At 36.0% G+C, this 15,547-nt stretch overlaps 1 protein-coding gene across 3 annotated transcripts in view; it reads right to left on the reverse strand.

Moving 5' to 3' along the window:
• Nucleotides 1-15,547, reverse strand: part of DPYD (dihydropyrimidine dehydrogenase) — a 354,038-nt gene that overhangs the window by 288,215 nt on the left and 50,276 nt on the right. For 2 of the 3 annotated variants that reach the window (XM_040566231.1, XM_040566230.1), the window contains one exon: nucleotides 10,192-10,274. In XM_040566231.1, coding sequence (XP_040422165.1) covers nucleotides 10,192-10,196 — 5 coding nt within the window. In that variant the 5' untranslated portion in view covers nucleotides 10,197-10,274. Of the gene's footprint in view, nucleotides 1-10,191; nucleotides 10,275-12,481; nucleotides 12,608-15,547 lie in introns of those variants that run through there. The other variant, XM_040566229.1, reaches the window with a different exon arrangement.

The following is a 15,547-nucleotide window of genomic DNA, read 5'->3' on the forward strand; positions in this document are numbered from 1 at the left end:
TATTTAGGAGGACAACAATAATAGAGGCTATGTCTTCACAAATAATTCTAACTTTACCTGAGAGACACTGTCCTTTCACCTCCTGAATGCTCCATGTTATTATGCTGCACTATTACCACAAAAAGAGTTCCACACTGAAAGATGACATCCAGCCACGCAATGCATGAAAATGCTTACAAATTTACTGGTGAAAATTCATTGCAATAACAATTGAACCTCTGGAAAACACTGAATTATTGAATTTAAGGAGGGAACTTATCACTGCTTGGTAACAATAAACAAAATACAGTTTAATCCTTCCAGTCAATCTACTTGGTACAGTAGTAGGTATGAGAATTTGGATGAAAGATAGAAATATACTCAATAATTTGGATATTTCTCTCGCTTTTAATCCAGGCCTGTTTACATAGCATCAGAAACTTGTACTGTAACACCTTATTCTCTCACTGTATGTTTGTCCGTAAGGAAACAGGTGAAAAAATCACAGCACGTTACATACGCAGGCTCAGTGGTTCAGCTGGAGTTTTCTTACTGAAAAAGCAGCAGTATCTCAGTGTCAATGTCAGTCATCAAAGCAAACCAAGGTGTCGAGCAGATACTCTGATTCAGAATATCCAGGGACAAGCATGTTTTGTCACTCTGCAGTTTTGATCTTTATCTCTGACTGATCCTCCTTTCGTGATTGCTTCCACAAGATACTGTCCCCAAAATCCCTGCCAGGTGATGTTCAAATGTGTTTGTTTTTTATTGTTGTTGTTTTTTGTTTGGTTTGTTTTTTCCCCAATCCAAAATAAAGCTTTCAGAGTTCTAAAAGCAGCTGTAGGGGCATAAAGCCAGGTTGGAATGTCCCAAGTGTGTATTCTTCATTAAATATTGGCACATGCTATGCCAAATTATGTCACTGCTGAGAGGAAAATTTTGACCACCCTATACTCAATTATTCATCTGGAAGGCACTCTGATCGTTGCCACAATAGGCCCAGGAATTCAACCTATATCCTTTGCCAAATCAGCACGTGCCCTCATCCACTCAACTCTCACTCTTTCTCCACTCACCACTGCGTGAGCCAATTCTGATGAACAAGAACCCTTAAACCCAGGCAACATTCACAACATACTTTTGCAGCCAGCAAACTCACTGTACTAGCTACACGGACAATTGGCATGTGCTGTTAATGCTGGTAAGGATTACTAAAGGATACTCCTAGTACTGATCCCATCTTCCAGTCCTGGTAACAACTGTCTGCAGTTACCTTTGCGTTGCTAGCCCTGTGCATAGCCTTGATGCTCTTCTAAATCAGTGGTCATTTTTCCCCACACAACAGACACTACTTCAGCCTGAAAGAGCATTTGCCAAGCCTACTGGCAAATTAGTTTCTCTAAACTCTGTGAATTTTCTCGGTTCTTTATTTTCTTTTATACACTCTTCAGGTGTCAGTGCTGAAACAACTCCAATCAGTTGGAACAAACACACTTCCTGCAAAGACAAATGCTGCCAATGACAAACAGCCTTCCATTTATCGGATCAGTGCTGCCAAAGGCATACAGAAATGCTTCAGGAAAGTGCATGTATGTAACTAAAGATCTTTGGCAAGCTTTAGAAGCTCGCAGCAATTACTGTAAGCCTAAACTTACTATCGTAGAGAGTATTTCTGATATGTCAGATATTCTTTTTAGAAGACAGATTGAGAAATGAGTAGTGGGGATACAAAATACCTAGGATTGGGAATTTTACCTTTATAATCACAAAATACAACCAGGCACAGTACAGATGGTATTTTCACCTATGACAGCATTCAATAACCTGCTGAAAACTAAATAATGTCCTTCATCTGGGGTTCACAAAAAAAAAATATATTGTTTTTAGCATGCACTCATAATGTCTGTACCAAGACTGCTAATGATGCTGAAGATGAACTCCAAAATTGTGAACTATTTTCTAATCCTCCTTAAATAGCGGTTGTTCCACCTCATACTTGAAACATGTTGAGAGATAACAAGGAGAAGTTTATAGAGCTACTCCCATGCTATTTTAATGTGTACTTTTTACTGAGAAAGGTTCATTCAAAACTTTAAAAGAATATTAACACACCTTTGAAAGAGCTGTGGTAGGTCTACTGCCAGACCCTGTACAAGTGATGTATACTACCTTGTATACTACATTGGATTTTAAAAATTTCTTTGCAGAATGGCAAAGTGATGGCAAAATTAATGAAAATGACATAAACAGCAAAAAATTCTTGGATATTCTTATCCAACCCCCGGGTCTCACTACTGAAAAAGATGCCTTGCCATCTCTGATTTCTCCCTACCTGCCAAATTACTGATATGTTACTAGCTCTGTAAGCTTCAAAAAGAAATGTTACTGTTTTACAGTTGTTCTTATTTTAGATATATTTTTCCTCAAAAACATTAGATACACATTTACATCATTTGACCAAATTAATGGAGAAGTTATTTCTGGCTTCATACGATTCAGCAGGTTCCTGAAAAAAATGTATGTGAGCTCTACCCATACAGAAATTACACTCAATCACTAAAACTGCAATGCTGTAAATGCAGCATCTACAGAGATGCTTGTTCAAATATCTCTGTGTGATAGTGTCTCAAAATTAAGACATAAAATCCTTGCAATGAAACAGTTGTCTTATGAAATGTATTTGGTGTTATCTCACACATTCAACCAGAGTTATTAGCCAGCATGTGAAGTCTTAGAGTAACTTCCATTGCACTTCCAGCCAACTGTAAACTTGACGCATTATCTTGGAAGAATGCCACATCTCCTGCTGTGCTAAACTTACTGAAACAAATAGGAAAGCAGCATTGCTGTGTTACATCTCTGCTTTACTATTGGGTAATTGGACCACACTACAGGAACAACACTTTATTTTGCAAACACTGAGCTACCATTATCAACTCGTGGTTTCACACACTCAGTACAGGAGCAATGAATTCTTGTCTTACATCAAGAATTAAATGAACATGATAGAAGAGAAAATATTAAGAGAGTTACATTTCAGAGCTCTGTTCCCAGTTATAATATTAAGAAAAATACATTTTGTGTGTTATTACTTTGTTACACTATTGGACAACAAAATGTTTAGCAGCACCAAAAGATTACTCAGGCCTTTCCAATTTAGGGGTAAAGTCTTCACTCATCCAGCATGCCCAACTAGAATAAAAAAAAATTGATCACAGAAGCAGGAAATACAAGGAGGTACAGTTTTATACTCACTGAAATATATCTAATTCAACCTGAAAAGAGCAAAAACATTTATGCTGTCTAGTTCCTGCTAGTTAAATGTCTTCCTGTATTAGAGAAGGAAAATCAGGGATTTCATCTGCATCTACTTGAACAGCAGTATTCTCCCCTCTCTTGTAGTATTAACCAGCCCTTGCCCATGATTTTGGCAGTCAAGGAATTTATCCCTAAAATGGCAAGTTCTCTACTAGCACAATATACCCTAGAATGGCTATACACATATAAACAAGCAACGTGGCTCAGTAGTGGGGTGCCTAAAGTGGTCCAGGGCTTAACTGGCTGCCAACCAACTTTTTCAACAGCAACTCCAATAAAAGAGGTTCTCCTGTAAAGCCTCTGATTCTTTAGAAACGCGAATGGAAATTGTTTCTCCAAAATTTTGTAGCCAAATAGCTAAATGTGCAGTACTGCACAACTTCTTATACAACTAATTTATTGAAAAAAAATCCAACACATTAGGATCTTACTATTTAAATTTAATGTTCAACTAGAATCTACTTGTTTTACTGAAAATCTTTTCCTGCTCTCCCAGATAGCCTCAAGTAAGTAAACAGGATTTTTAAGTTCAGAAGTCTACAGAGGAAGGGCAGATTAACTTTGACGAAAGTTAAGTATCTTGGGGCACAGTTGCACCCAGTTTAATCTCCGAAACACTCTCATCCCAATATACAAAACATTTCTAGGAAAATGAAGATTTACTCTTATCTCCGGAACTGCAACACCTGGCACAGCATAAGTCAAGATTCCTGAGAAGTAGCAAAAAAAATAATAATAAAATAAAAAATGTAAGCATAGCTACTAATACTCAGTATACTCGGTAAAATTGAAGTGTTCTAAACACACTATAATCAGAAAAGATAATTATGATCTGGCCATAATGAACGTACCAATGCAAAGACACAAACCACATAATAATGCACTTTTGAACAAAGACTATTTTATCCTCGGTCCCAGATTTGCTTTCTATCCCGAACTCCAAGGAGAATAGCATCAGAGATGCCCATGGCAACACAAAGCCCAGAGACTTCAAAAGGACATGATGGAGACGAGAGGAGGGAAGACAGATCACATTTTTAGAGGATTTTGAGAACTTCAATAAATGTCTCAAAAAAACCATGAATATTTAAAATAGTATTGGTAAAGGCAAACTGGTTTCTGTCTCCACACAAAACTGATGTTACTGTAGTAGTTTCTTGAGCACATGTGGAATGTGCTATGCCATGTAGGTTGGCTACAGTGGAGATTAAATTCATGACTTACAGACAAAACAGCATGAGCTTCAACAGCTTGAACAAAAACACCGGGCTCCTTTGACAAAGCTGTAACATGCCCAGCTAGTGTGTCCCAGACTGTTTTTTTTATGATCTAAAATAGTATAAGGCACCTTCTAATTAAATCATTCACAGCCCTTGAACATAAAAAAATCAAATATCAATAACCTACAGAAAGCTGTACAAGACCATCAGCAAGCTTCCTCAATTTATCTCCGCACTTTTTTTTTTTTTCTTTTCAAGATGAACCTATGCCTTTTCCAGTGTACAAGCTAATGAAACTAAAGGTATTCATAAGCCTGGTAGTAGCAATCCAGGGCATTTGCCTGATTGTTAATGGTAGCAAAAAAAAAACATATCCAAGAAATATTTTAAAATCTTCCATTTAAAAAGTAACAAAGGGGGAACCCATAGAGGGAACTCAAGATTCTCTAATGCAATTTTCTGCTCTAACAGTTTGCAGATGAGTAGCTGTTAGTCACTGAAAGGTACGACACTGCACCCACTGCATGGCATCTTTGGAGTCTTTGTGGTAAGCCATCTGCCACAGTGGTTTTCAAAATCTCTTTCAGTACCAACATCAGACAACATCTCCTGCAGTTTGCTAAAAAGCAAATTTTTGACTGTTATCCAATTTTTTCCTTAAATTATAAAACTAAATGGCTCAAAAGCAGAAACAGGCTCCTGTCCACTGAAGCATCAGAAAAGTGTTTGTTTGTTTTTTTTTGCTGTTTTTTTTTCCTCCTCTCCCCCACCAAAAAAATATTTTTCAGGAATGGTACAGATAAACACAGCACTGATATATTTACCATACACAGTGCAGACCTGAAGCCCTAACAAGCAGGTTATTAGACATTTTGTAGTTTGCACTGCATACTTTTGTCCACAGTTTTTAAAATCTCTTGCTCTAATTCTGCAAACCCACAAACACTTGTGAAGTCATGGAACTTCTTACAGTATAATTTCCTTGGGTTTTGCCCAGCCATTGAAACTGTTTGTCAAATACATCTGAGTCTAGATCATATTAAAAGCAGCTTGATTATTACTAACCCCAACTTACACAGTTGTCAAGACAACAGAGTGAATATCATTAAAAAAACCTGCTTCTATCAAATTGGAAATCATAACTGAAGCCTCACTCCCATGTTCACATTATCCAAAACGTTATGCAAATTTGCGAATGCAAAAGAAAATTCCGAATGAAGTTTGGTGCCTTTTTAGACTGATCCAAACAGACTAGTAAACTTTCTCTCTCTCCTTTCCCACTTGGAAATATGAAATATGTTTAAATCTTTCTTCATTAACATGAAGTCTACAGAAAAAATATTCAGCTTTAATTTTCACTTGCAAAGCTTTCACGCAACTCAGCCAATGTTCAGAAGACAGACTGTAGATGTATTTACCTACAAGTAAGACCTATTCATGTATAAAACATCTCACCAGTCTTACTAACTGATTGCTCACATCCATAAGCCACCACATCACTAAGTAAATAACCGCATTGCCAGATTCACAGGAAGTTAACCACTATGGCTTCATTTGTCTGATACCAAGTTCATGAAATCTACGCTAGACATATGCCTAAAGCATATCATTAGTAGAGTGCTCAAAAGCAATGGACCGTAATTTCAGATGCAATACTGTATGTGTATAGTTCAGTTCCCTGTCACGAAGGTGTAACCCTTCAGCATGTCTGCAGATGTTGGAACATTGTGAGGAACGGTTGATACTCCAAAGGGTTGTGCTGCTGTTCAGAGGGGCATCAACAGGCTTGGAGAAATAAGCCAAAAGGAATCTCATGAAGTTTAAAGAAAAGGAGATAAATTAAGTCCTGCATCTGGGGAGGAACAACCCCAGGCACCAGCACAGGCAGGGGCCAACCATCTGGCAAGGAGCTTTGCAGAAAAGGCCCTGGGGGTCCCGGGGGACAAGCTGACCACCAGCCAGCCACGTGTCCTCGCAGCAAAGGCCAGCAGTGCCCTGGGCTGCATCAGGCAGAGCATCGCTAGCAGGCCGAGGGAGGTGATCCCTCCCCACGGCCCAGCACTGGTGAGACACCCAGAGCACTGCGCCCAGAGCCAGGCTCCCCATGACAGGGACGTGGCCTTACCGGAGTGAGTCCTGCACAGGGCACTGAGGTGATCGAGGAACTGGGGCGGTCTGCCCCATGAGGGCAGGCTGAGAGCACTGGGGGCGTTTAGCCTCAAGCAGGGGAGGCTTGGGAGGATCTTATCAGTATGTCTGTACATACTGCAAACAAATGGATTCAGTGGAAAAAAAAAAAAAAAAACTCCCTTCCTGCCAGCTGATGTGTTGTTTTCTGAAATTTGTCCTTCACCTTGTTAAACCTAGTTTAAATCTTAATTTACATCTTCTTTTCCTCTAAATATATACTAAATGATTGGGTTTGGATTTCCTCCACATTTCTGCTAAAACTTACTTTATGGCAACTGGGGGCAGGGTTTGTTGTTTGTTTTAAGAGTCCTCGGGACTGCTTTACTGTACGTTCCCAGAGGCACAGTTACAGCAACAGTCCACATTCTGGGTTAGCCTCCTATGACACCAAGGTCAACATACAGTTACCTATGCCACGTATCTCCATGTAGCAACCAAACCAATCTAAAAGCTCCTTTGATTTTCTAGAATGAAGCTTCACTGAGGATCAGGATCCAGATTTTTTACAAGGATTAATATATGAAGTACAAATTGAGCCCTGCTTAATAAAAGCTTAATGCTCTTACTTATGTAACCTGATATTATAGGTGTATATAGATGCTATTTTTCTGCCAAGTTATGCTATTTTTCTGCCAACTACATAAAACACCTTATTATATTATAGTATATACTTTCAAGGTGTGTAAAGCAATACACTGTCCATTCATAAACCTCTGTTCAAAAAAATAATTTATTTTTATTGTTTACTTAAGCTTTACAGTTACATTAAAATATAATAAACAAACCTTTTAGAGTATATCATCAAAACAAGAATAACATGAAATGAATTGAATGCTTTATGATTTTACATGCAAACAACTATAAACCAAATTCTTATGATAACACTATTTAGCTTATCTCATTATCTCATTCAAGGTCTAAAGTAATATGTAAAGTAGAACTAGAGAAAGTTCATATGCTTTATAATCATTTCAAAACCTTCCAGAAAGTTTATTTTGCACATACACACACAGACACCACATACACACTTTATATATATAAACAAGAAACATGATTTTCTAGTAATCCTTAATTTGAATATCATTTGGTTTCTGAAGAGCTGGAAAAGAACAAGACCCTTCTTGGTTATTAGTGTTTGTTTATGTGGAGCACAGTGATATTCATAGACTACAAATGTACTGAAACCCATATTAAATTGACCATTTTTCTCAAAGAGAAAGTTAAAACGGAAGGTCTAGTTCCAAACAGGAGCACTGGGGAAAAATGTTCATTGTGTCTCTCGTCTGGCAGACCAGTAGTACTACTCTGGGAAATCAGAGAGGATTTGGGCAGACTGCCCACTCAACTTAAGGCTCATCTGAGATCCACATACATCCACTTAGCTATCCAACTAGGATTTTTTGTTGTTGCTTTCATGCCCATATGATTTTAGTGCCTCTGTGCAATGTGCAGACCTCTCCACATGCTTCCCCAACAAAAAGGAGGCAGGTATCTCAATACCAATGCCAGAAAACCTACGTCCTCCCACACTTGGTCCAACAACCACTATGGTGACAGGAAAACAGAGTGAACTTTCATCTGTCAAAGATGTATTGCTAGAATTAAATATGCTGCAAATTATCTTGGGATCCAAATAGAAAAATGCAGCTATCAAGGATATGTGGTGACTGTGCAGCAGCTGAACGGAACTGTACGGCCTAAAATAAATGCATTTTTATATGTTTGAAAAAAAAAACAAACAAACATGCAACTACACACATATACCTCTCTAATCTCTTGCACCTTTTATGTGTTACTCAAGTATTCTGTAAAAACATGGTACAGTGTTAACGTAGTAAGTCAGGTATTTTCTTTACCTCCATAAAAACATCTAAGAAAAAAAACAGAACTATATAATTACATATATATAACATTGCTTGCAATTAAGAGAATTCCAGCACTGCACAGTATCTGTCACACTTAATCAATAACTATTTCTCAGAATGGTTTGTATGCTACCAGAAATGGCCAAGATGCAAATTTATAAGTTTGGAGAGTGCTTTTTATTGTATGCAATGCATAGAATCATAAGAATCTTCTATACAGTCCTTGTAACAGATACATGACCTTTGAAATGCCAAAGATCTCTTTGCTAGTGAATGTTTATCACCAAATAGCTGTCAGCTTCCAAGTTTTTGAAAGATTAACTGTGCTGAGTCATGTAGCACAAAACGCCGCAAACCATCCATGGAATGTTGTTACAGAAGACCAGCAACTTGAAACCCAGCTTGCTGAAAATACTAAAAGTAGTTTCACACACCAAATGTTCCCTAAATCTTTATTTAAATCATTTTCTGCATATTTCAGAAAGGAAAGAGTACAATTTGGAGGTAATAAGTAAGGCTTTAAAAGAGGCAGGTTGCATTTCATTGGAAAACATCTTCACAAACAGTTATTCATAGCAGTGTTCATGAGACACGAGCATCGTGAACATAAAGTCATTCAGAGTCACGCAAATAAAGTCATTCACACGCATCCATAAATGTAAAGGAATTATGAACACAATCATAGCAAATGGGTGTAATTAGTTTTTCAAATTCTTCTCAATATTTTTGTTGTTTTTATTTTTTACTGTGCAAATGCAAATTTAAGAAGTTACTTTGACATTAGGCAAGTGAAATGAAGTGATGTGTGCATCATTACACCTTACTAACTGTCTTTCAAAACCTTTCAAAGTATAGGTTACTCTAATTTTCTGATACAAAGATAATCCTAAAATTACCATTCTTTCTGAATTTATTTAGCAAGTTATTTTAGAAAACCTGTCTCTAATTCCACTACCTTTTATCACACCGATCATTCCCTTTATTCGGGCACTATAGTTGGTGAGTTTCTTTGGAGTCCTGTTCCCAGATAATCTACAGCGCAAGTAACAGTGTTAGGAAAAGATTAGTGTACTGACTACTTTTAACCCCACTCCAATAAGCATTATGTGAAGTGATAAGAGGATATTAAGCAAAATATACATCTCTACAATATATGAAATACACGATACATTTTAAAATTCCATTAAGGAAACCAAAATCATGTAAATATGGTGATAAAATCAGAGTACACAGGCCACTACATACATAAAAATCAAATCCAATTTAGAAGCAAACACAGGTTTGTTCAAACAGCATTATACAATTTCTTTAACACTTACAGAATTTAGATGAACAATATTTTCATTCACTCACAGTTTAGTATAAATATAAAGCAAGGCACCCCTTAAGCATTTTAAATAACAAATTAAACATTTACGTTTTTTACTGTGCAGTCAGGCTTAACATTTATGCAGCTTCAAAACCAAAGTACAGCCTCAAGGGAAGCCTCTCCACTGACAAATTAATACCTTAGAGAATAGAGCTGAATGGTGGCAATGAACTCATTTGTTCCCCCAATAATGAAGAACGACTCTTTCTTTACCACATCTGTGACTGTTGCTATGGTGACCCAGACTTACCTCATTGCTTCTCGAAGTGCTCCTCGCTCACTAAGAGTCGTGTGCTTGATGTCATCAAAATTATTTTCTAGTTTCTCACAGTTCTGCAACAAATGGAAGAATCCATGTAAGGCTTTTAAACAGTATATTGTGCATGTATTGACATTATTCAGCGTCATGCAAACAAAACTGATTTATATTATGTAATCTCACAGATTATGCATTCTGTTTTTATTACACAGGAGTCATTAAAAAGACATTGAGAACTCAGAAACAAAGTAAATATGAATCTTATTATATGGTTGTCATGGAAATCATCTTATAAATGTTCCATAATGAAATGTACAGAATTTACACTTTTTTCTCTTCCTTCCTTCTTTTTTTTTTTTTAAGGAAAATAAAATTTTCCTTTACCAGTATGCAAGGCAACAAAGCTACTACACACACACAAGAATAAAAACCTAAATGTGTATTTACAATAATAGAAGTTATAAATTCTATTCCAATGAAACAGGCAGTGTTGTTATAACCAACCTAGCTTTATTAGCTCTACAATTTTTAAAACAGAAACTGAAAAGATTAATTGCTTATGGATATTTCAAGGATTTGATATATTTTCCAGATTAGAGCTCGCCAGTATTTCTAAAAGTAATATGAAGCCAACGATTTTGCAACAATAAATGAAATAAAACTTCCCTATGTTCTGTTACTTATTATTAAATGTGTGACTAGTTCCATTACTCGAGAGTGCCAATGCTTTTCTCCTACTCCCATATAGGCAGTAAAATTGATTCAGCAGATGCTGGGTAATACAGAAATTTATATCTGTCTAAAGTGAGTGTGAAATACCAGCAAACAAGAGTTCTCCGAACACCTGCATCGTCCATAGGACTTTATATTGTCTTGAGGCTCCTCCAATCCACTAGTCTTTGAGGTACCCCTGTTCTTTGCAGCACCTTTCGCCAATACCAAAACTTACCTCTGGGAGGCATCATTTTGCCACATGGGTTGAAAAGAAACACAAGTTGCAAGCATAACGGTTACTATTGCTAACAACCATGAAGACACCATTGTCAGGCTCTTTAATGCAGTATATTCAAACATAATATATGAACTGTTATGTCGTCATATTGCTTTTTAGGTTTTAATATTTGAATTAATCTGCAAGTTGATATCTGAAAGAGTTACAGTAAATGTTACCTATTATTTCTTTTGTGCATTGATTCTTTATTTTTATAATTATATTCAATTAGCAGCTCTTGTAAGAGCATTATGGGAGAGAAAATATATATTTCTAAATGTTCTAACAAGATATCTTAGCTTGTTCAATTAATGTTATTTTTAAATAAAATCATACATGCTTTAACATAAAGTTTTAATACTTTAACAATACATTACATTTCTGAGCAGGAAAAACAAACAAACCTACATTTGGAACTCTGCAATCTTCTTTCCCTTATTAAAAAGATAAATGTCTTAAGTAGTAGTAAATCTTATCCCATGACTAATCTAATATTTGTCTTTGTTTTTTATTACAATCAGATGCCCTTTGTATGACAAAATCCTACTCAAAAACTCAAAGGGATTACACAAGAAAGAAAGGGAGTTCTACAATTAAATACTCCAGTATTCAGATCAGCAAGCATGGACTTTCAGCTCCTAGCATGTACACAAAAGAAATCCAAACTGACAATACTAATAAATAAAGAATTCCAGATTTATATGTACTAAACCGAAAGCATCTGTGCAAGAAAACAATCAAACCTCAAATCCTCCTGGAAAACAGACCAAAGGAAACACCATTTGAAATACAGCTCCAAGCACTGTAAGAGGAAAGCCCATTTATTAACAGTCCTGGGCCGCCAGCATCTCAGCACAGGTTCAGGAAAATCTGACCATCACACAGTTCATTTCTCTTGATGTTGTAGTATAAAGTATGTAGAGAATGACAGAGAATCAAAAGCTGACAAGATATTATCAAACAGAACTAAACCCTCTCTAAACCTACAACAGAAAATAACTGATGGTCTCTAAATGGAAACTCCTAAAATGAGTAAGTCACCAAATTCTGTTCAGCTGGTATTTATTCTTTGTCTATGTAGACCATACTGTGTTAGTCAGTTGAAGGGCAACAAAGGTGGCTCATTTCTAAAGAAAATGCTGTGATCATGTTGTCTTACACAAAAATTCCCTCTCAACAACAAACCCAATGTGGAAATGAATAGATAATCCAGGACAAACAATAGAACACACTTTAAAGACTCAAATAATAGGGGTTATAATAATTCAATTGGCAAGAAGATGAACTTACTTTTACCACTTCTGCCAATTGTTTCTGGACAATATCACGTCTATCTTTCTCAGCTATTTTAAGCCAAACAGCTCTCATCCAAGGTACAGTAGCTGGAAAGCCTATAACCATTAAGCAAAAAATGACCAAAAACAGAGGCAGATACAAACACCTAAAGGAAGATAACCTCATAGTACAATATCATCACTTACTGCATACATATTGAACAGGAGAACAAGCAACTATTGATTATACCTACTGCTTTCCAGTTAGAGCTGCAGTAATCCAAAACTTACGTTGGATTCAATCCTCTCAGTGAAAAGAGAACGGAAGTCTGAAAGACCAAAATATAAGCATAGCTACAGGTCTATACATGCTACTTCTTCATAGCTCTGAGTATCAGGTTGCGCACTACATCTCTAGACCTTCTAAAAGAATATCAGTCTATGAGAAAGGCCACCAATATGCATGAAACTGAGCAAGAGAATACTCTGAAGAATACATCTACAAAGTGATGAAACTTTAGTACAACATCCAGGTTAATATCTATATACATCTTGCACAGGAAAGCGTGTTTTGGTCCATAATACTTTGCAGATTTAAGTATAATAAGCAATTAAACTCCCAGGTGTGTTTCTTTTTTTTTGTTTGTTGCTTTTATTATTTTTTTTTTTTTAGCAGCAGCTCAAGTAGAAAAATCAAAACACTAACAATGGTTTTGGAGGCTTACTGCCAAGTGATTTTCTGATGGTATAGATAGCATCTAGAAACTTTAACTCTGTGGTTGAATAATTATATATTACTCTATATGCTATTGCTGTTGGCAGACCTATAGTGCTGTATGACACTAAACTAAATATCACCTTTGAGAAGGTTCAGGATGAAAAATAAGTAGGCAGAGATATGATTAGGGACATGGTTGTCATAAGTCAAACTATCAATGCATGTCAAAAAGCCACAAAAAATAAATCCTGTGTTTCTTCTTAAAGAATAAATACTTTAAGGTTTTTAAATGAAGCAAAAAAAATCAAGGGAACTGTTTGGATATATAAATGAATGGCTTATTTATCATATGAGACCTTAAATAAAACTATGCGATAACTAGTTAAAAAGGGCAATGTACCCTAGATATCCATAGTATCTGTGGCATTACACACAGCATACTGGTGAGGCATGCAATCAGAAATGAGAAAGATGAATTGATGAAGGATGAATATATGAAGACGAGGAAGAAGGAAAATTAATGAACAAAGCTTCTATAACAACAACAAAAAAATATATATATGACTTGGTAGTCAGCAACTACCAAGTTCAAAAGACTTTTACACTTTGACACTAGTTGTAGTAACACATTATCTCTAGTTCACATAACTAGAAAATATAAATAGAGAGTCACTCTAGTTTTAAATAAAATTCTACGATTCTGGAAAAAGCAAAGTCACATTTTTTTAAAACAACTCTTGTCATCTTAGCTTTCTTGTATATGTTTCTGTCTTGGATGTAAAAGCCCTGTTTGCTTGACTTAGTCGTTAGAAAAACAATTCTTGATTTGGTCTAGAGGGTCAAATGCAACACTCAGAAAGCAAAACTGGTCTACCACCTGGTATCACCACTGAGGATCTCCCTAAATCACAAAAGCATCACTATCTGCTCTGCTGTGACAGACCTAAGATAGTTTTGAGAACACCAAAACCCAAATTTGCCCATTCTGCAATACGGTACTGATAAAAGTGGTCCTATTTCCATCAAAATCAACTGTAAATCTTCCATCCAGTCAAATAAGAGTGGAATCACATTAAGCCACATTCCACTCTATCCTGAAATACTTCACTTAAGACTTTCAAAAGCGTTAGTATTACAGATAATGTCTTGCACACATTTCTAGATAGTTGAGGAATAAAATCTTTTGATCTGACAACAGTGTAAGACCTATTGTAAAGCAGCCTGTGACACTGAAGTTGAGTAGATCTCTTACCCTAGTTGCTATGCTGCCAAATCAGAAGCCTTACCTAAAATATCCTCTTCCTCTCTCTCCCCCATGAAAAAAGTTTGTAGGTAAGTAGGATTGCTGAATTCTTAAAATTCATTGCTTCCACATGATTTTAGGAAATTTTCTTAGGAAGCTTATTTTTTTTCCAAACATTTATTAAAAAATGTTACATTTTTACTGTAAAATGACCTCTGTATAAAAATCATAAGGAACATATAACATTTAAAAGCTAGAATCACTCTCACCTGTTAAGCTTATGTCAACTGTTAGTGGTAATGCTAACCCAAAATTTTTATCCCATTTTTCTTTATAATCCATGAAAATGGTTCCTACAGAGTACAGTGTCTTAATTTTCTACTGTTTTTGCAGCCAAATTTTAAAATGTGTATGCTAAATGTACTTGTACCTAGATTTTGGAGTGCTGGTCCAAATTCTGAAGGACATAGCCATCTCCATGTTTCAGTTTGCAACCTACCTCCTCAGAGGTAGCTATGACAGATTTCCAAAAAATAAAAATAAAAAAAAAATCCCCTCACACACCACACAGCTGGACACATCAGCTTGCTCTTCTGAAAATATTGTCCATACTGTAGAACAGACACCTTTTTTAAAAAGTTGTAATAAAAAAGCTGACTTCTTTTAGGTCATAAAAAGGTCCATGTATAAAAAGTGTAGAGTGATTATTTCCATATTGACCTTATTGATAAATAAAGTGTTAGCACCAATAAACACTTGCTATTCTGGAAATCTGATATATTTCATCAGTAGAAAACTTTAGAAACAACTATCTTGTGTTTTATAAACCTAAAGCAACATTATAATAGTAATCTAAACTGTAATATATTACTGCAAGGATAATTATTAAGGGAAAACACAGCTGACATTTTCTGATTTATGCACACAATCAGAGATGGAGTCCAACGACTGTGACATAATTATCTTCATGCTAACAATTTTTGTAAATCTCTTGACAGAATTTTAGCTAATTTTAAAATGCCTTCTGAAGATTAGCACTTAAAACTGTTGGGGAAAATAGCACAATTTATTAGCAAGGGTATAATTGTAAACCTTCCAAATACTCATTGTGAATATCATTT

This window comes from Cygnus olor, chromosome 8, assembly GCF_009769625.2.
Source record: "Cygnus olor isolate bCygOlo1 chromosome 8, bCygOlo1.pri.v2, whole genome shotgun sequence".
NCBI classification, from domain to species: Eukaryota; Metazoa; Chordata; class Aves; order Anseriformes; family Anatidae; genus Cygnus; species Cygnus olor.